Raw genomic sequence first — 22,257 nt, 5'->3', positions numbered from 1 at the left:
TTTTACGAAACAAATTCTCGCCTCCATCCCCAGCTCCCGTATATTGAATTGGCGGAAGCAGGGGTGCCATCTTTGGCTCAGGCAGCAAAATGTCTTGGGGTAGCCTTGATTATTTCCCACTGCCTTTGCTGAATTAAGAAACTGAGACGAGGCACTGTTCTTCCTGGGGCACAATTCAAAGTCTGATTTCTTTCATCCCATCCCATAATTCCTAGTCTTGGATTAGGAGATGCTGAAGGAGTCCCCTTTGCAAAAGACCTCTTATCTTTCAAGGCAGCCTTCCACTTGGGAGCAGCTAATCGTTCCACAGTAGGATACAGCTCCAAGGTTTTATGGCTTCCTTGCAAGCAAACTCCCTTCACACCAAGCTCTGCAGGGCCGCCAGTGGCATAGCGTGGGTTGTCAGCACCCGGGGCAAGGCAAGTAATTTGCGCCCCCTAACCCCCGCTGCACTGTCCCTCCCCCAGATAGTCCCTCTCTCTCTCTCCGCACCGCACCGCACGCCTGGCACCCTCCCCTCCACAGTGGGCTGCGGCCCGACGGCTCGGATCGGATTCGCACAGCCAGCACTGCAGTGAGAGAGAGTGACTGAGCCAGGTAGGGGCAGAGAGCTGCGAGTGCGAGCGCGCCCCCCCCTGATGTTGCGCCCGGTGCGCCCGGCCCCCCCTGCACCCCCCACGCTACGCCACTGAGGGCCGCTATTATTAGCCCAGGGTGCTGTGTGCTCTGGAAGCCACCCAGATATTTCAACACAGGAGGCCAAGACAAGGGAAACTGAAAGAGGGGAAGGCGATGGGCTGGGGCAGGGGTCAGCAACCTTTTTCGGTCCACTGTCCCTCAGACCTTGTGGGGGGCGGACTATATTTGGGGGAATGAATGAATTCCTGTGCCCCACAAATAACCCAGAGATGCATTTAAATAAAAGGGCACATTCATGTAAAACATGCCGATTCCCAGACCATCCGTGGGCCAGATTGAGAAGGCGATTGGGCCACATCCGGCCCCCGGGCCTTAGTTTGCCTGCCCATGGGCTGGGGAGTGACTGTTCCTTAGCTCTCCCTCCCTCCTTGTCCCAGACCTTTGATTTCAGTCCAAGCCCTGCCTTAAATCAGCCCTAGGAAGCCTGAGCTGCCTCGGTTACTGGACCGAAGGTCAGTCTCCATCTAGGCGTTGGGTGCTTGGCTCCTCTGAAAGTGGCTTGAGCAGGTGTTGCGTTTTCTTGCTGCCTTGACCCCCTCCCTCTGGAGCACAGTACTTTTGACAATAGCAGGAAACTACTAGCCAGAGTCTGCAAGGTTGCAAAATTAGTTTTCTCTAAGAACAACAGACTTGCAAGCTAAGTGGGTGAGAGCAGCTGGTTTGTGTTTACGGTTTTCCATATGTGGTGGGTGCATCCCAAGGTGAAAGACTTCTGGGAAAAGATTTATAATGAGTTGAAAAAGATGTTGATATAGACTTTTATTAAAAAACCAGAAGCCTTTCTACTTGGAATAACAGGTTTGGAATTGCCCAAGAAAGATGTTAAGACTGTTTTTGTATGCCACAACTGCAGCAAGAATTTTGTTAGCCAAATATTGGAAATTACAAGAAATACCAACAGTGGAGGAATGGCAGATGAAGATGATGGACTTTTTGGAGCTGGCCGACCTGACCGGAAGAATCTGCGCACAGAAGGAGGAGGAGTACCAAGAAGAAGGGAAGAAATTTAAGGATTATTTAGTAAAATATTCTAAGATAATATAAGTAGTACTATTTGTGAGTACCAAATTGGCTTAGGAGTTAAATGTTTTCAATTGCATAACATTATGGATATATGTGAATATGATGAGAAAGAAAGATGTTAATTGATTAGGTTAATTTTATTAAAAATTAGTATTGGAAAACCTGCTACAATGACTCATATGGAAACTCAGCTAGAGGGATTTGAGGAAGTCATCTTACAATGGTCACATAAGTGAGATTATAATAGGATAAATGTTTGTATGTTTGTTTCTTGTATTGTAATGTTTTTTGTTGTTGATGATGTTTGTTATAAATTTGGAAAATCAATAAAAAAATTGGGGGGGGGGGAGAACCAGGCAGGCTGAGTCCGAGTGGGGATGCATTGTGGCTGAACTCATGTCAGGTGGGTCTGTGGCCTGGGTCCCCGTCCAAGTCACACCCCCAGCTGGCAATTGATCTTAAGCTTTTTATTTCAAAAGCAGGGGGTGGGGAGTTGAAGGTAAGGTTTGCAGATTGTGCAGGCCCTAACAGACCGCATGTCCCTGCCCAAGGGGTGGGGCCAACAAGCAGCTTTGCACAATGGGCTCAGTGCCCCCTGGTAATTTCAGTCGAGCAGTGCTATCACATTCATAGAATTGCAGGTGGAGGGGTCCCAAAGATCTAGACCAACCCCCTGCAATGCAGGAATCACATTGACTGATCCAATGCTGACCTTGTTCAGGCATCTGAGGAATGGGTCCATATCCCCTGGCCAAGCCTCTAATGTTCTCATCTGCCCCGTTAAGTGGGAAGCTCTGAAGGTGCCTTTGGCTGAGCATCCTTCAAAGGCACTGCAGCTTGGAGGTTGCAGTGTCAGAATGCGACCCGGGAGACGAGGGCTGCAATCCCCCCTCAGCCTTGAAGCTCACTGGGCGACCTGGAGATCCAGTCACTGTCCCTCAGCCTGACAGCCTACCTCACAGGGTTGTTGCAGGGATTAAATGAGGGGGAGAACCAAGTTGGAGAAAAAGGTGGGATATAAATGAAATCATAAATAAGGGAGGGTTGTAAGCTTCAAGTTTTTTTCTTGTGGGACGTGGGCACTCCCCGTTTCCACACACCATTGCCAGGACCTGGAGTATTCACAAAGCCAGTACAGTTCTTTGAATTGTGCCTTTGCTTCAGCAAGTAGAGCTCCATTCATTATTGTCCAAGGGCGACACCTGCTGCCTGACATGAAGAAGTCTCATTTGGATTTTTGTTGTTGTTGTTTAATCATTTAGTCGTGTACGACTCTTCATGACCCCATGGACCAGAGCACGCCAGGCACTCCTGGTTCCACTGCCTCCCGCAGTTTGATCAAACTCAAGCTGGTAGCTTCAAGAACACCATCCAACCATCTCGTCCTCTGTCGTCCCCTTCTCCTTGTGCCCTCCATCTTTCCCAACATCAGGGTCTTTTCCAGGGAGTCTTCTCTTCTCATGAGGTGGCCAAAGTATTGGAGCCTCAGCTTCACGATCTGTCCTTCAAGTGAGCACTCAGGGCTGATTTCCTTCAGAATGGAGAGGTTTGATCTTCTTGCAGTCCATGGGACTCTCAACTCTCCTCCAGCACCATAATTCAAAAGCATCAATTCTTCGGCGATCAGCCTTCTTTATGGTCCAGCTTTCACTTCCATACATCACTACTGGGAAAACCTAGGAGTCTTCAAATATTTAACACAAGAAAGAAGTACAGTGGTACCTCGGTTTACATACGCTTCAGGTTACATACGCTTCAGGTTACAGACTCTGCTAACCCAGAAATAGTGCTTCAGGTTAAGAACTTTGCTTCAGGATGAGAACAGAAATCGTGCTCTGGCAGCGTGGCGGCAGCAGGAGGCCCCATTAGCTAAAGTGGTGCTTCAGGTTAAGAACAGTTTCTGGTTAAGAACAGACCTCTGGAACGAATTAAGTACTTAACCCGAGGTACCACTGTACCGGAAAAGAGCAGTCTGTTCATGGTTTAAACCAGGCATAGGCAACCTTCGGCTCTCCAGATGTTTTGGCCTACAACTCCCATGATCCCTAGCTAACACGACCAGTGGTCAGGGCTGGGAATTGTAGTCCAAAACATCTGGAGGGCCGAAGGTTGCCCATGCCTGGTTGAAAATCATTCAAACATAAGAACTCAAGAACAGACCTGCTGAAGAAGAGTTTGGATTTGATATCCCGCTTTATCATTACCCGAAGGAGTCTCAAAGCGGCTCACATTCTCCTTTCCCTTCCTCCCCCACAACAAACACTCTGTGAGGTGAGTGGGGCTGAGAGACTTCAGAGAAGTGTGACTGGCCCAAGGTCACCCAGCAGCTGCATGTGGAGGAGCGGGGAAGCGAACCCGGTTCACCAGATTACGAGTCCACCGCTCTTAACCACTACACCACACTGGCTCTCTGAATCAGTGGCCTATCTAGTCCAGCATCCTCTTCTCAGAGGGGCCAACCAGATGCCCATTATGTGAATCCTGCAGGCAGGACCAGAGCAGAAGAGCAACTCTCCCTGCCCCTGGGGCTTCCAGCAACTGGTATTGGGAATCAACTATGGAGGCAGAGCAAAGACATCTTGGCTAGTTGCCGATAGCTTGATCCACCATGAATTTGTCCCATTTCTGCTCATCTGCAGGCTGACATGGGGCACTCCCTCTACAGAGCCCCCTGTCAGGAGTTCAGCCTACACACGACTAGGACCCTGGCAGAGACACATGCCCTAACATCACAGCGACTGATGCCAACCGACACTGGCACACTTAGGGAGCCGCAGAGTTAGCGCAGTTGCGTGACAGACCTCAGCAACTCAGCAGTTAAAACAATGGAATATGCTGAAATGGCAAAATTGGCAATGAAACTAAGAGGAAGAGACATAAATGAATTTAAAGAAGAATGGAAAATGTTTATTGCATATATAGAGGAACATTGCACACAGGTTAATACAGTAGCAGGGTTTTAAAATTACATGTAATTTTGTTATGAATGGATAATAAGTAATTTAAACAGGTTTCAAACTGGGCAATAGACATGCGCTACATTAAGAAGTAACGGAACCAAGGAAGTGACTAGAGGGAAGTCAATTACTTCTTTTGTAGTGTTGTTGCTTTTATTTTTGTGTGTGTTATCTTTGGAAAATCAATAAATCGTTATTTTTTTTTAAGTGAAATCAACCGCCAACAGACATGACTGAAACTTAAGCTCAAATTCCCAATCAGTGCAGATCCCACAACTTCCTGCTGAAATCCTGATAACTTTTCATACCACTGATCTTGCAGGGTTTTTCTAACGCCCCTCCTTTGTCGTGCTACAGGGCAGGAGTTTCCATCCAGAAAGCAATAATGCGGCGACGCAGGGAAAGCATCTCAGAACAACTAATGAAGTGGACTGATCTGGGGACAATCTGCAATATTGCACTGATACTGCGTCAAGGAGTTGTTGCGGAAGGAAAATAAAAGCAAGCCCACCCCACCAGGCTGGAGGGGCCCTGAAAAAATTGAGTGTGTCAAAGGAGCCTGGCTACTGGATGAGGCCAATGACTCCTGTTCTCACAGTGGCCAACCAGATGCCTCAAAGGGGAAGCCCACAAGCAAGACGTGGAGGGAATAGCCCTCGTCTTCTAGACTTCCCCCCAACAACCAGTAAAGAGTGGTAGACTGCTCCCGAACCTGGAGGGCCCATACGTCATGCCTAAAGGCCAACATTAAGACATCCTCATTGCTCACAGGTACTGCCTCTATTGCCTTTTTGCTCCCTCCAGTCTTTTAAGTGGGGATCTATTTCCCAGTCTCTACCTGCATTGGATTTGTACAGTGGTACCTCGACTTACGGACGCGATTCGTTCCAGGGTGCTGCTTGAACCCTGAAAAGTCCATAGAGCGCCGCTTCTGCACGTGATGCCGACAAGAGTGCTTCTGCGCATGCACGAAGCGCGCAGATTGCTCCTGTCCATATCGGCAAACCCGGAAGTACACACTTCCAGGTTTGCCGCATTCGTAACCAGAAAAAATGCAACGTAAACCTAACGCAACTAGAGGTATGACTATAATTATTTTTTTAAAAATCTATTTCTACAGTTAATCTCTTTGGGATGTTTTGTCACGGGTAGCAATCCAGAAATGTGCCCAATTCTCTGTTAATGCCCTCTAAGGCACCAGCTGGCAGCAGTGAATTTCTGAAATGAATAAGAATCCAGGTGGGGCTATTGATCTCCCGCTTCTTCTAGGCATCTGGCTGGAAGACAGGCTGGGCCTTTGCTCTGACCCAGCACTGCGCTCCTGAAGTTCTGAATTTCCAGTCCCCCATTAAAAAAAGCTGAGCGTAACATTCAGTCTTGCCAACCCTCCTTGATTTTTTCAAGCCTCCTGGGTGCGTCTGTTCCCATGGTAGGAGGGAAATTAACTTAGGGGGTGCATGTAGCAAACAGTCAGCTTTCTGCATTAAACATGTTTCATGACAGTAGTTCCTTACAAAGTTCCTAAGCTAATAATTGGACAGAAGGGATGGCACAGGACAAATCTCAGCTGCCTTAAGACTGCCACCAGCCCTTGCCAGATAAAAGGAGAGGGGTAGCAAACCATTGGGGGGAACTGATGGGCGGTGCCTTGGCCCACCAATGGGCTTAAGGTAAAATTCACTGCTGACCAGAGAAACCTTCTCAGAAGACCGCTGCCTGTGATCTGCCTGTGATCAGCTGTTGCTCCAGGTGGATGCTAAGTACTCATAAGTTATTGCTGCAGCGTCACCTAAAGGCACTTGTGCTGCCCAGGCAGGAATGAGGAGTGGGCAGTCTCAGGGTCAAGAGGTTCTCTGCAGAATCAGCCAGCGAAAGGAAGGAGGCAGCAAGAGAGATGTGGGCATCTTGGCAAGCGATGTCATGGCTGGGGTTTCGAGGTCAGCTTTGGAAAAGGCACCTCTGCCCTGCTGCTGTCGACTCCCCCTCAGACCTCAGGCGGACATTCCAGAGACGGTGGGCTTTCACTGAAAGGAAACAGACCATAGTGAAAGTTTTCGTGTTTATGGAAGACAATCTTACTCGGTTACAAGTGATCGCCAAAGATGGTAAGATAAAGTTAGAACTTGGGAAACAAAGAAAGATAACCTGTTATTCATTTCTCACTAGGAATATATTCTTTAACTAGCAACTAAATAAGGATGCAGGTGGCGCTGTGGGTTAAACCATAGAGCCTAGGACTTGCCAATCAGAAGGTTGGCGGTTCGAATCCCTGTGATGGGGTGAGCTCCCTTTGCTCAGTCCCAGCTCCTGCCAACCTAGCAGTTCGAAAGCACATCAAAGTGCAAGTAGATAAATAGGTACCACTCCGGCAGGAAGGTAAACAGTGTTTCTGTGCGCTGCTCTGGTTTGCCAGAAGCAGCTTAGTCATGCTGGCCACATGACCCGGAAGCTGTACGCTGGCTCCATCGGCTAATAAAGCGAGATGAGCGCCGCAACCCCAGAGTCGGCCACGACTGGACCTAATGGTCAGGGATCCCTTTACCTTTTAAATAAGGATAACAATGTAATAGGAAAACAAGCATTTGTAAGAAATGGACAATGAAATGAATTGTCATAGAATTCTACTCTATTGATCCAAAGCAGAACCTAATGTATAGTTAGCAGAGTAAAAACTTAAACACGTCGCAGGATCCCCAACAATAGTCCAGAGGCCATTGTATTTCATCCTGCAGAGCTTTGCTGCTACTTAAGGCAAATGAGCATAATGGTCAAAAAACCAATACATTCAGGATTGCCACTGTCCATAAGAAATCCAGTTGCAGCAGACTTAACTTAAACTTGCAATAACTTATAGTAAGACTAAACCTTAACACTAAGCATACAGAACACCAGAAGGAAAGAGAGAAGAGAGAAAGCAAAACCCAGGCTCCATCTGGCCTCTTATAGTCAGCATGACCTTGACAGAAAGAGATAACAGAATCAGTTTAAGCCAGCTGTACTCAGCTTCTCGGAAGGAATAACCCAAACACCACGAACCGTCTGCTTGTTTCTTTCACACAGAGAAGCTTCCAGTACCCTCCTGAATTAATTAGAGTAGGAAAGATGTCTAAACATCAGATCAATACTTTCAGTACTAAGAAATGCATACTGACAGGGATGTCTGTAGGTATTATGGCCAAATCCTCAACCCCCTCCCCTCTCCATAACCAAACATGGGCTCAAATTCTGTGTCCAGGGCAGCTGTCTATCAGCTCCATTTGGTATGCAGGCTGATACCCTATCTGCCCGCGGACTGTCTTGCCAGAGTGGTGCATGCTCTAGTTATCTCCCGCTTGGACTACTGCAATGCTCTCTCCGTGGGGCTACCTTTGAAGGTGACCTGGAAACTGCAACTAATCCAGAATGCGCCAGCTAGACTGGTGACTGGGAGTGGCCGCCAAGACCACATAACACCAGTCCTGAGAGATCTGAATTGGCTCCCAGTACGTTTCCAAGCACAATTCAAAGTGTTGGTGCTGACCTTGAAAGCCCTAAACGGCTTTGGTCCTGTATACCTGAAGGAGTGTCTCCACCCCCATCGTTCTGCCCGGATACTGAGATCCAGCGCTGAGGGCCTTCTGGCGGTTTCCTCATTGCGAGAAGTAAAGTTATAGGGAACCAGACAGAGGGCCTTCTCGGTAGTGGCGCCCACCCTGTGGAACACCCTCCCAGCAGATGCCAAGGAACTAAGCAGTTATCCTATTTTTAAAAGACATCTGAAGGCAGCCCTGTTTAGGGAAGTTTTTAATATTTAATGCTGTATTGTTTTTAACACTCGATTGGGAGCCGCCCAGAGTGGCTGGGGAAACTCAGCCAGATGGGCGGGTAATAAATGATGATGATGATGAATGATTCTATGACCTTGCAAGGTGGTGGGCTCTTTTTTTAAGGAGAGGCTAGTTGGCCATCTATATGTCGTTCCCATCGTTCTGTAGCCATCAGCGGACAAAGGGTGTGGGAGAAATCAGCAGGCTTGAAGGAACCTCAAGGTTTGCAGGAATTGGGGGGGGGGGGGATGCAATGCTGAGTCTCCAGGGAAGGAGGGGGACCCAAAAACTGACAAAGGACTGGAGTAGCCTGGGAGAGGGCACAGCTGCCTATCTGGAACCCTGCAGAGAAGACCTGTGCCCGGCACCACTTGGAGGATGCCACTTGCCTCCTCTAACTCCTGTCGCCCCAGGAGTCATGGGACCTCCTGAAATGTGCAAGCTGGAGCTTTCCTTTCCACGGAGCCTGCTGTGTGGTCTCTGGCCTACTCACCATCATGTCGTCTTCTGTGTCCTCGGAGCTGCTGATCAGGATGCTGGCGACCTCTGCAAGCAGATAGAGGACAAACAATGTGTCACCCACACCTCAGAGCACATAATCCGTGGAACTGCCTCCTAGCCAGCGGGGCTCTGCTCTCTTCCCCCCCCCCCCCTTGCTGGTGACGGCAGGAGCCGAGAAAGCTGCTCTTGTGCTCAGGGGGTCCTGCTTGCTCCCTTCTCACAAGGAAAAAAGCACACCAAGAACTCAGGCCAATGTAAGTTTCAATGGCGGGAGTGGTCCCTACTCGCAAATCAATAGTCAATAGTAACGAAAACTAATCCATTCAAAAGTATATATTCTGGCAAGGATTACAAACTCAAATAGAGATTACAAACTCTAACAGAAATTACAAACTCAAACTCATGAAGATATGTATAACACAATAATTCGTTACAGAATTAGGGATAAGAGTTTATGAGTAGAGACAAGTTCATGTTAGTCCATAGATTCGACGTGAAGGTCTTAGTTTCATTCATTGAACAGAAGTCATTTATGGATCTGAAACTAGGACAGGGCCCTGTTTCGATGTATACACTTTCATCAGCTAATTTTTAAAGGGTCGTGTAAGTTTGAAGACTTTCGGATAAATGTATCCTGTTGTTTTCTACGTTTCTCGTCGAATCTGACTATGGACTAACATGAACTTGTCTCTACTCATAAACTCTTATCCCTAATTCTGTGACAAATTATTGTGTTATACATAGCTTTATGAGTTTGAGTTTGTAATCTCTATTTGAGTTAGTAATCCTTGTCAGAATACATACTTTTGTATGGATCAGTTTTTGTTTAAATTGACTATTGATTTGTGAGTAGGAACCACTCCCACCATTGAAACTTAAGAAGAAGAAGAAGAAGAGGAGGAGGAGGAGGAGGAGGAGTTTGGATTTGATATCCCGCTTTATCACTACCCGAAGGAGTCTCAAAGCGGCTAATATTCTCCTTTCCCTTCCTCCCCCACAACAAACACTCTGCAAGGTGAGTGGGGCTGAGAGACTTCAGAGAAGTGTGACTGGCCCAAGGTCACAACAGCTGCATGTGGAGGAGCGGGGAAGCGAACCCGGTGCACCAGATTACGAGTCCACTGCTCTTAACCACTACACCACACTGGCTCTCTTACATTGGCCTGAGTTCTTGGTGTGCTTTTTTCTGGGTATATTTAATAACAAGAACTCCAACTTATTTAACCCTTGCCACAAGGGGCATCTGGTGAGCAGAGGAGGCAAGATGGGACATTACCCGATTCACAGATCTCGTGCACAGAATTCTCCAGGAGCTCCACCGAGGTGACCGCCCCACATTGCTCCCTCTCTGGGGTCGACTCGCGGGGGGAAGGGGACCAGGAACTCAGCCCAACATCCTGGACATGGATCTCGGAGTTGTGGCCGTCGTCATGGTAGTGGACATGCATCTTGGAGCTCTGCCCGTCGTCATGGTAGTGGTCCTCTAGCTTCATCACCTTGGGAGAAGCCTGAATGGACTTTTCCGTCTGTCCCGTCAGCCGTTTCACTGGGCAACTGATCGAGACCTAAAAAGCAAGAGCAACACAAATTTAAAAACGAGACCAGCTATTTTTATTCACAATAAATCAACAATAAATTATTATCAATAGTAAATCATTGGAGAACCTCAGAAAATCTGCATTTGTGCAACGTAAGAAGTTGTGCGTTTGGGCGACTGCGGAAAAAACTGCAGACGAGCTGTGTGTTTCCAAAACACTTTTTATGACGCCTAGTGGGATTTTATTTCTTGAGCTTCAGATTTAAGATACTTGACTTAAAAATACCCTCCATACCATCGTCCACAGGGAAAGATGGATGCCTCAACTGGTATTGGTGGGTAACCATTTTCTTTTATTATATAATGCTTACTTGCTCTGTATATGACATGAAGTAACACACAGGTGGCGCTGTGGTCTAAACCACAGAACCTAGGGCTTGCCGATCAGAAGGTTAGCGGTTCGAATCCCAGCGACGGGTGAGCTCCCGTTGCTCGGTCCCTGCTCCTGCCAACCTAGCAGTTTGGAAGCACGTCAAAGTGCAAGGAGATAAAGGAGACTCCACCACACTCCTTGGCAGCAAATTCCACTGTCGAACAGCTCTTACTGTCAGGAAGTTCTTCCTAATGTTTAGGTGGAATCTTCTTTCTTGTAGTTTGGATCCATTGCTCCGTGTCCGCTTCTCTGGAGCAGCAGAAAACAACCTTCCTCCCTCCTCTATGTGACATCCTTTTATATATTTGAACATGGCTATCATATCACCCCTTAACCTCCTCTTCTCCAGGCTAAACATGCCCAGCTCCCTTAGCCGTTCCTCATAAGGCATCGTTTCCAGGCCTTTGACCATTTTGGTTGCCAAAATGGAGTGAGAAGAGAGAGAGAAGAATCAAATGAGAGAGAAGAATCAAAAGAACAGAAGACACAAAACTGTTATGAGCAGCAGAGAACTTACAAATCCATGCGGTGTCTTTTTGAGACTGAGGGTGTAGGTGGGCGCCTGGGTCCTTGGCTGGCTTTTCTCATTATGAAGACCTTTCTGTACGCAAAAGTGACAAAGGCAGAATTTTTAAAGCACTGTAACACTTAGGGGGCGACTGACAGCGAACCTTGGAGACCAAGAAAACAGGCTGATCCCGTGCTTCAAAAAAACAGAACACGCACATTGTTCTCCTGAGCAAACTGTCATCTCACATACCAACTAACCTTACATTCTTCCGTTTAATTTTCAAGAGATGTTTCCTTAAAGTGTTCATACCAGAACAAAGGAAATTTGCAGCAATATGAAACTGCTAAATTACAATACATCAAGAGGTTCATTCCTATTGCTTCTGCACTGAACTCAGGGAATTTTTTTAATTTATTTTTTTCTCCTGTCACACGTGACCAGTGCCAGAATGTCTGTGTTCTCAACAGCAACTGTTTCATGAATGGACACTGCTAATTTCCACTGTCTTGGTACTTTCTACATTTCGCTCCCCTCTCAGCTCCCCATTTCTCTACATCCACTTCCACATTTCCTATCCCAGCTCACCGGACAGACCACTGGGGCAGCTGGCCGAGAAACAGAAGGCAGGCAGCCAACAGCATCTGCAAGAAAGGAAAGAGAGCAGAGTATTCCAACGTGTTTGGATGAGGCCCTTCACTTCATTCCTCCCATATTATACCACCTTTTTCTCCACGGAGGTCATGACTCTCCCCTGCTCATTTAATTCCAACAACCCTGTGAGGTAGGATAGCCTGAGAGCGAGTGAGTGGACCCCGGTCACATGCAGTGAACTTCATGGCCGAGTGCAGATCAGAACCCTAGTCTCTCCCAGGTCCTAGTCTCTCTCTTAGCTCAGTTGGAATGGACTCAGCTGTTCAGCACCAGCAGCAGAGCTCATAAAAGTGCGTGGTCTAAAATTGTGCACCAAAAACTCCTCTCCTGTGGACTCCACCCACATCAGCTTCTCACGATGGGCTTTATTCAAGCAAAAAGGCGAATTGGACAGGACTTAGAGCAACAGAACAATCTGGCCATTATAAAGAAACTCTGTCCTTGGTATGCCTCCCCCCACCCCTTCTCAGTTTGATTCTGTTAGGGAACTGCCATCAGTATCTGAGGGAGAGAGCAAGCTCCAAAGGGATCCCAGAGAGCGTCCCGGGATTGGGAGAGGCAGCCCGTCTTCTGGGGAAGAGAATCAACGTAGCTCCAGTGGAGAAGGGGGGCAGATGGGGGAAGCGGCGAGGCGGTCCCATGATTCCTTGCCGGGGACCAGCGAGGAGAGGAAGGGTCCTCCGCTGCCTACGCCCTCCTTGCGCAGAAGGCTTCCGCGCAGGGAGAGTAGGTAGAGACTTGGCGTCAAAGAGCTTCTTTGCTGGAAGAAGTTTAAGAAACGCCCACTGACGGATTCTGCCAGCGATTGAGACAGCCACGGGTGAGTGGCTGCCCGGACAGGAAAGGTTCACTAAGGTAACCCAGCCAGAGGTTGGGACAAGCTTACGCATGAGCAACCCCCAGAACCATTACAGATTCCCTGGCACCATATTTGTATAAATTAACTATCCCAAAATACAGAGGTGCCTTCACACTGGCCAGATTGGATGTGATGCCCTCTGCCGTACTTGAGGGCAGATACCAAAAGATTCCAACTGAGAAACGACTCTGCCCCTGTGGAGATGGCAATCTGGAAACAGTGGCTCATGTTCTCCTGTCCTGTCCCCTTTATAAAGATCTGAGGAATGAGATCATCACCCCGCTCCTACTCACCATCCCAGGCTGCCCATCTGCGGCCACATTGTTTTTTCTTTTATCAGATCAAAATGATCAGACAACAGCAAAGGTTGCTAGGTTTATCGAGGGAGCAGTGAGATTAAGGGCCACTACCTGAACAATAATCTTAGTCATTTGATTGCCCCTTTTACCCATTGTTGTCTTTTTAATTATATATATTGCTTGTTTTAAGGGACGCAGGTGGTGCTGTGGGTTAAACCACTGAGCCTAGGACTTGCCGATCAGAAGGTCGGCGGTTCGAATCCCCGTGACGGGGTGAGCTCCCGTTGCTTGGTCCCTGCTCCTGCCAACCTAGCAGTTCGAAAGCACGTCAAAGTGCAAGTAGATAAATAGGTACCACTCTGGCAGGAAGGTAGACGGTGTTTCTGTGCACTGCTCTGGTTCGCCAGAAGCAGCCTAGTCATGCTGGCCACATGACCTGGAAGCTGTACGCCGGCTCCCTCAGCCAATAAAGCGAGATGAGCGCCGCAATCCCAGAGTCGGCCACGACTGGACCTAATGGTCAGAGGTCCCTTTCCCTTTTGTATTGCTTGTTTTATGTTGCTATGGCCGTTGGCTAATGAGAATAAAGTTTATCTATCTATCTATCTTTGCACAGAGCTCAAGTCAGCAAAGGAGGACCACAGGTCCAGGGTGAGAACTTGTAATCTTCCAGGTGCGGCTGGAGTCCAGCTCTCACCATCCTTGACCGCTAGCCATAAGGACCAAAAGAGAGCCTGCTGGATCAGGCCAGTGGCCCACCTAGTCCAGCATCCTGGTTGCACAGCAGCCAATAGGACATCTCCAGGAAGGCTGCAAGCAGGATTCAGGTACAAGAGCCCTCTCCCCGCCCCCTTGTGCCTCTGCAGCTACTGGCATGCAGAGCAAAGGCGCCTCTGATGGTGGGGGCAGAACAGAGCCCCTATCGCTAGCAGCCATCAATAGCTTTATCCCCTTCTGGTGCATTCAGTGCTAGTCCTACTCATAGTAGACCCATTGACGGTAATGGACAAGACTAACCAAGGTTCATGCTTTTGAATTATGGTGCTGGAGGAGACTCTTGAGAATCCCATGGACTGCAAGAAGATCAAACCTCTCCATTCTGAAGGAAATCAGCCCTGAGTGCTCACTGGAAGGACAGATCGTGAAGCTGAGGCTCCAATAATTTGGCCACCTCATGAGAAGAGAAGACTCCCTGGAAAAGACCCTGATGTTGGGAAAGATGGAGGGCACAAGGAGAAGGGGACGACGGAGGACGAGATGGTTGGACAGTGTTCTCGAAGCTACCAGCATGAGTTTGACCAAACTGCGGGAGGCAATGGAAGACAGGAGTGCCTGGCGTGCTCTGGTCCATGGGGTCAAGGTTCAATGGCCAAAGGTGCCCTGCGATACACATTCATTTTCACACCCACGGAACAGGGCAACAGAGAATTACGGCAACCGAAGCCCAAGCCTTTTTCCTGCCAAAGAAGCCAGCAGGGCCCCTGGCAAGGGTGGGGCGAAGAGAGCAGGATTGCAGGAAGAGCCTCACCTTCGCAGCCTCTCACCCTGTTAAACAGGGCCTGGAGTTCGCCTCTGACCTCCGAGATGTTATCCGCCTGGACCCGGAAACCCACAGCCAGCACCTTCTCCCTGCGGAGATCGTCCAAGGACTCCTTGACGAAGGGGGCCATGTCCAAGACCTCCTGGTCCGAAGCAAAGAGGTTCATCTTCTCCACCAGCCGCTCGCCGGACTCCAACCTGCCGTGGTTAGAATCATTTAACAATAATTTATTATTTCTACCCTGCCCACCTGGCTGAATCCTTACCGCTTTACGGAACTGTCTTGGTTGCTCGGATCAATTTGTTGCTGTGCACTGCTTCAGTTAAATGCTATTGTGTTTTAACATTCGTATCGATGGCACTGTTTTGCGGTTTCTTAAATTATTATTACTTATTTTGCAATATTTATAAACCTCTTGATTGGTACAAAAAACAACCCTCAAAGCGGTTTACAGAGAAAACAATAAAATAAAATAAAATCTTTAAAATGCTTTAAAACATACAAAAAGTTAAAATACTGAAACAAATTAAAATTACCGTATTTTTTGCTCCATAAGACACACCTTTTTCCTCCTAAAAAGTAAGGGAAATGTCTGTGCATCTTATGGAGCAAATGTGTAGTCGATCACTGGCTCCCTTTCCGGCCCCGCCTCCTTGCCCAGGCCTCTATTGTTGAATGTTCTGCGGACGGAGGCTGTTTGTTTCCCCAGCGACATGTGACTGGCTGATTAGATTATCTGTCTGGAAACTGGAGAAATGGCTCCTTTTCCTTTCCTAAAGAAGCTGCAGAACTGTGAGTTGAACCCCATAAAAACAGGATTTTTTCCCTTTGCAAAGTAAGCTCAACAGCTTTGAGCTGATCCTCAAAATAAGGGATTTTTCCCCTTTGCAAAAGAAGCTGCAAAACTGTGAGCTGATCCCCCCCCCCCAAAACGGGGCTTTCCCCCTTTCCTCCTCTAAAAATTAGGTGCGTCTTATGGTCTGGTGCGTCTTATGGACCGAAAAATACAGTACCTCAACTTTTTTTAAGCATCTAGGTAGGCTGGTCTAAACAAGAATGTTTTCGGCAGGCCCCGAAAGGAATACAGTGAAGACGCCTGCTTGTCTCACTAGGCAGGGACTTCCAAAGTGTACATGACGTCACACTAAATGACCGAGTCCTTACAAAGGCGGAATGGAGATTATGGGGCATCTGTGGCACGATGGCGTGGACGTACGTCAGGTAAGCAGATTTTGTGGGCCGACTGGTCTCAAGTTGTTAAGGGCTTTATATACTGTATCATATGTGGTGGGATTGTAGCAAAATTTAAAAAAATTGGGAAATGATATATGATGAGTTGAAGAAAATGTTCCATTTAACATTTGTGAAAAATCCTGTAGCTTTCAACAAGGGATTGTGGGAAAAGACCTGCCAAAGAAACTGAAAAACATTTTCATGTATGCGACAACGGCGGCAAGGGTCTTAATAGCACAAGGATGGAAGAATGAGGAAATCCCGACTAAAGAGCTGTGGCAATAAAAACTGATGGACTGTGCGGAATTTGGCAAAATTGACACACAGACATGTGTGACAAGGATAACTGTGACGTTAAAGATGAATGGGAAGCTTTTACGAAGTATTTGAAGAAACAACAAAATCAACTGGACTCCTTGGCAGGTTTTGAATAAACATTCACAAACTCTTCATCAGTAATATACAGATAGATAAATTAAGGATTTTTACAATTTTACAACATGCAGGTATTAATTGTTTGTCGAGAAACCAGAGAGGGGAGCTGAGGGAAATGTTGGGGGTGCGGTGGGAGGGTTTTTTCCTCCTTTTTTCTCTTTTTGGGGGGAGGGGGTAAATGGGGGGGAATAATGTGTATGATGTACAGTGGTGCCTCGCAAGACGAAATTAATTCGTTCCACGAGTTTTTTCGTTGTGCGAGTTTTTTCGTCTTGCGAAGCACCACTGCAGTTAAACACTAACAACGACGGGGAGGGGAGGGGAGAAGCAGGGCAGCTGCCGCAGCCGGTACCTCGGACTCACCCGCGCCTTGTGGCCACCGCGCGACGCGGCTGCTGGAGGGCGGCAGGGCTCAGGAGCGCGACTCTGGCTGCAACGCTGGCTGCTGGCGGCAACGGCTCTCTGAGAGGAGCACGCGAGGGCGGTGGGCAGTGGCGTGAGGCAGCCGGAAGATTGGAGGGAGCCGGAGGAGTCGGCAGCCGGAAGGTGGGAGGGAGCCGGAGGAGCGGGGAAGCTAGCGTGCAGTGACCGTCGCCATGACAGGAGAGGCAGGGCTGTTTCGTCTAGCGAAGCAAGCCCTTAGGAAAATCCGTCTTGCAAAGCACCTCAGAAAACGAAAAACCCTTTCGTCTAGCGAGTTTTTCGTCTTCCGAGGCATTCGTCTTGCGGGGTACCACTGTATTTCTGTTAAAATTGTTATGTTAGAATTCTTAATAAAAACATAGAATAAAAAAAGGCTTTATATACTGAGAGTATCACCTTGAACATGGCCTAGTAGAAAATTGGCAGCTCCAAAGACCTGGGCATGGGCATTTGTGCGCATATGCAGAACCCTTGGACCCAAAACCCCACGTAAGAGGCAAACGGGCTGCACAAACATCAAACCAAATAAGAACGAAGCAAACCTCTTAACGATGCGCTCGGCGCACTGCAGCTTCCTCTGCACGTCCTCGCGCTCCTGGTGGAGCTGGCTGTCCACCTTCGCCAGGAGCTCCTCCCCCTTACTCTGGATCCAGTGGACCATCTCCTCCACCTTCTCCTGGATCTCCTCTCGGGTCTCCTTGCGGACCTTCTCCAGCTGCTGCAGCCGTTCGTGGACGGTGCTGTACGTCTTCTCGTAGCTCCTCCTCTTCTCGGCAAGCTCCGCCTTTATCCTGCCCAGCTCCTCCTTCCGGCCTTCGATTTCCGCGCGGATGTCGCAGTACAGCTGGGCGTTGTAGTGCTCACCGTCGAGCAGAGCACAGGAGCAGCAGAGGGGCTTGCGGCACCCGCGGCAGTAGATGCTGTCGGCATAAATACAATGTTCAAGGAATGAATGAATGAATGGCCGCGGCAAGAAAAAGAGGCTGGACTACAGTGGATGGGCCATTGGCTTCATCCAGGAGGCTTTCCTCAGGGTCTTAAACAGGAAGGTAGTGTGGCACAGTGGTTAGAGTGCTGGCCTAGGACTTAGGAGACCCTATCAGGGAAAAATGTAAAGTATTGCACTTGGGCAGAAAAAATGAAAGGCACAAATACAAGATGGGTGACACCATGTGAAAAGGATCTAGGAGTCTTGGTTGACCACAAACTTGACATGAGTCAACAGTGTGACACGGCAGCTAAAAAAGCCAATGCAATTCTGGGCTGCATCAATAGGAGTATAGCATCTAGATCAAGGGAAGTAATAGTGCCACTGTATTCTGCTCTGGTCAGACCTCACCTGGAGTACTGTGTCCAGTTCTGGGCACCACAGTTCAAGAAGGACACTGACAAACTGGAACGTGTCCAGAGGAGGGCAACCAAAATGGTCAAAGGCCTGGAAACGATGCCTTATGAGGAACAGCTAAGGGAGCTGGGCATGTTTAGCCTGGAGAAGAGGAGGTTAAGGGGTGATATGATAGCCATGTTCAAATATATAAAAGGATGTCACATAGAGGAGGGAGAAAGGTTGTTTTCTGCTGCTCCAGAGAAGCGGACACGGAGCAATGGATCCAAACTACAAGAAAGAAGATTCCACCTAAACATTAGGAAGAACTTCCTGACAGTAAGAGCTGTTTGACAGTGGAATTTGCTGCCAAGGAGTGTGGTGGAGTCTCCTTCTTTGGAGGTCTTTAAGCAGAGGCTTGACAACCATATGTCAGGAGTGCTCTGATGGTGTTTCCTGCTTGGCAGGGGGTTGGACTCGATGGCCCTTGTGGTCTCTTCCAGCTCTATGATTCTATGATTCTAAGTTTAAATCCCCACTCAGCTACGAAACCCCCTGGGCGGCCTTGGTCCTGTCACCATCTCTCAGGCTCACCTCCCTCACTGAGCAGAATTCCCTGGAGAACAGGTATAAGTGTAATAATAAATAGATAGATAGATAGATAGATAGATAGATAGATAGATAGATAGATAAGCAACACCAGGCTTTGTGCTATCAGATTCTCTCTGGAAGGGGAAGGAGGGAGAACACTGGGAAGAAAGGAAAATGAAAACAGAAGGGGAAGGAAGTGGAAAGTTATGTTTCTCCCCAATACAGTGGTACCTCGGGTTACAGACGCTTCAGGTTACAGACTCCGCTAACCCAGAAATAGTACCTCAGTTTAAGAACTTTGCTTCAGGATGAGAACAGAAATCATGCTCTGGAGGCGCGGCAGCAGCAGGCCCCATTAGCTAAAGTGGTGCTTCAGGTTAAGAACAGTTTCAGGTTAAGAATGGACCTCCAGAACGAATTAAGTACCTAACCCGAGGTACCACTGTATCAGTTTTCTATGTACTTGGACGACAGGTCTATTCCATCCAATTTTTTCCAGATTTAAAAACAACATGCTTGAAAAAAATTGCATTTAAACTGTAAGCATTAGAGTGCATTTAAATGTAAGTACTAATTAAACCGTAAGCACTGCATTTAAACTGTAAACATCAATTTACTGTTGGTAATAACAACAATCATAATATTGTGCCTTTCCCCCACAAGTAGGATTCAAGGAGGTTCACGAAACTTAGAACAAGCATGGATGAAAAACAGAAAGGTAATGGTTAAAAAGTGATTCAACTCTTGAAAAATGAAACTGTATAAAAAACAAAGCTGTTAAAATACAGATAATGAAAACAGCACAGCGCTATTAAATGCCCTTTCCTTAAAAAGCAGTCCATTCCCAAAGGCCTGTTGGAATAAGATAGCTATACAGCTGCCATCGGAAGGCCCACAATGAAGGCACCAGTCTGGCTTCTCCAGGGAGGGTCTTCCAAAGTTGCCTGGGAGAAGCCACCACCGAGAAGGCCCTCTTCTCCTATCCCCCACCTAGGCCTCGCCTGCTCATCGTGGGGTCCCAGGTGGCTGGCAATGCAAAATGAAGTTGCATGTGTGCCGTATGAGTGGGGCACAGCCCAGATGACTGCCTGTATTCCCTCTCCCCCTTCCCAGGCAGTGGCCTGGTAAAGGGACCCCTGACCATTAGGTCCAGTCGTGACCGACTCTGGGGTTGTGGTGCTCATCTCGCTTTATTGGCCGAGGGAACCAGGGTACAGCTTCCGGGTCATGTGGCCAGCATGACTAAACCACTTCTAGAGAACCAGAGCAGCGCACGGAAACGCCGTTTACCTTCCCGCCAGAGCGGAACCTATTTATCTACGTTTATCTACTTGCACTTGACGTGCTTTCGAACTGCTAGGTTGGCAGGAGCTGGGACAGAGCAACGGGAGCTCACCCGTCATGGGAATTCGAACCACTGACCTTCTGATCGGCAAGCCCTAGGCTCTGTGGTTTAACCCACAGCGCCACCCGCATCCCTTCAGAGAAGTGTGACTAGCCCAAGGTCACCCAGCAGCTGCATATGGAGGAGCGGGGAATCAAACCCGGCTCACCAGATTATGAGTCCACCGCTCTTAACCACTACACCACACTGGCTCATAGTGGCCTGGTAGCTTCCTGCAAACTATGCATCCCGCCCGCCCCCCCCCAGTAGCATTACCTTATAACCTGGGCGTGCTCCGCACATAAAAGGTTGCTGGACTTCTTTGCCCCCTCCAGGAAGCTCTGGGCAGTATCCTTCTTCAGATCGGCCAGTTTCTGGGTCTCGTGGCTCTTCTGCTTCAAGTACCACTGGTGAGACTTGTAGCATTTCAGGCAGAGGAACTCGGAGCACTCAGAGCACCAGAAGTCGGCCGCATCTTTGCAGTTATCGCACACCAAATCCCTGTCACCGGCGATCTTCCGGTAGGTGTTCAGCTTGGCCTGAAGGCTGGCAAAGAGGACGTTATCTTGGAAGGGGACCCCGCTGGCACGTGCGAAGGAGAACCGGCAGACGGGACACTGGCCCACGGGCTTGTTCTCATCCAGGCACTCCATGCAGACGGTGTGAAGGCAGGCCAGGAGCTTGGGGTTTGGGGCCTCTCTCTGGCACCTCCCGCACAGCAAGAACTCAAATTCCTCCTCCATCTCCTGCAAAAAAAAATTTTTTTTAATGAGGAGAGGATGAAGAAGAAAGAGGAGGAGGAGGAGTTTGGATTTGATATCCCGCTTTATCACTTCCCAAAGGAGTCTCCAAGCGGCTAACCTTCTCCTTTTCCCTTCCTCCCCCACAACAAACACTCTGTGGGGTGAGTGGGGCTGAGAGACTTCAAAGAAGTGTGACTGGCCCAAGGTCACCCAGCAGCTGCATGTGGAGGAGCAGAGATGAGAACCCGGTGCCCCAGATTACAAGACTACTGCTGCAGTGATATTGGGAAATCTTAGCAGGTTAAAACTTTGGCTCATGCAGAAAAAGAACATTATGGGAGAGCCAAAAGCTGTAGAATGCTGGGAATGCGTATCTGGGTTTAATTACAGACTTTCTGTCTTTAAAAGTGTGAACTCCTTCATCTGCAGGAAGAGAGCTCCTAACTGATTAGTAGTTTTGACAACTGGTTGTTTCTGACTTAGATTCAGTGTGAAAAGGTTATCAGGCTAAATTTACAACTCAAAGAATCTGGTCTGTCTCTGGGAATGAGGGGAGTGGGGCTGAGAAGCTTCAAGAAGTGTGACTAGCCCAAGGTCACCCAGGGAATCTGTCAACATGGACTAGTGCCTTATCTCGGCTGCACCAACAGGGTGGTTCACAGGCAAGTAAGAGGCGATGTGATGGGAGTTTATAAAACGATGCACAGTGACAAAGAAAGATTTTAATCCCTCTGTCATCTGACTGGATCTTGTGGACAAAGCTCAATGTTGGAAGATTCTGGGCAGATCAAAGAAAGTCCTTCTTAAGGCAGCGCAGTTAAACTATGGAACTATGGAGCAAAGGCTTGAAGGAACAGAGCTGCCAAATACTGGAGCTTTGATTTTTGGAAAAACAAAAGAGAAACCAGGAGTGGAAGCGCAGCTGAAAAAGGATAGACTCTGTGTGCAGTTCTGAATGGAACCTGGAAAAGTGGGATGTTAATACAGCTGCATTTCTAATGAACTGGAAGAGGAGGAGGAGGAGGAAACGAAAGAACTGACAAACAAGATTGATGGACTGATATATGAATACAAACCAGGAAGCTGTGGCCCTCCAGATCTTGTCGGCCTCCATTTCCCTTGGGCCCCAGACATCATGGCTGGTGCTCAGGGAATGGTGGGCATGCACAGCGTAGTCCAAGAACACTGGGAGGGCCACAGGACCCCCCAGCCCCAGGAACCTGCCCTATACATTGCTCTCAGGGCCGTCCTGTGGGGCAGATGTCCAGGCAGGGGTGCTCAACTGTGGGAAAGGGTCTTTGCAAACCA

The 22,257-nt window shown here is 48.3% G+C and overlaps 1 protein-coding gene across 2 annotated transcripts in view; it reads right to left on the bottom strand.

Moving 5' to 3' along the window:
* Positions 1-4,603: 4,603 nt before the first annotated feature.
* Positions 4,604-22,257, bottom strand: part of PML (PML nuclear body scaffold) — a gene marked incomplete at its 5' end in the record, with an annotated part of 19,142 nt that continues 1,488 nt past the window's right edge. For both annotated transcript variants that reach the window (XM_083398894.1, XM_083398895.1), the window contains 8 exons: positions 4,604-6,703; positions 8,979-9,031; positions 10,263-10,551; positions 11,474-11,557; positions 12,053-12,108; positions 14,805-15,013; positions 17,450-17,827; positions 20,483-20,952. In XM_083398894.1, coding sequence (XP_083255020.1) covers positions 6,701-6,703; positions 8,979-9,031; positions 10,263-10,551; positions 11,474-11,557; positions 12,053-12,108; positions 14,805-15,013; positions 17,450-17,827; positions 20,483-20,952 — 1,542 coding nt within the window. In that variant the 3' untranslated portion in view covers positions 4,604-6,700. The remainder of the gene's footprint in view (positions 6,704-8,978; positions 9,032-10,262; positions 10,552-11,473; positions 11,558-12,052; positions 12,109-14,804; positions 15,014-17,449; positions 17,828-20,482; positions 20,953-22,257) is intronic.

This window comes from Podarcis tiliguerta (genome assembly GCF_965153285.1).
Source record: "Podarcis tiliguerta genome assembly, chromosome: 9".
NCBI lineage: Eukaryota > Metazoa > Chordata > Lepidosauria > Squamata > Lacertidae > Podarcis > Podarcis tiliguerta.
This window is presented reverse-complemented; position numbering and strand designations above follow the sequence as displayed.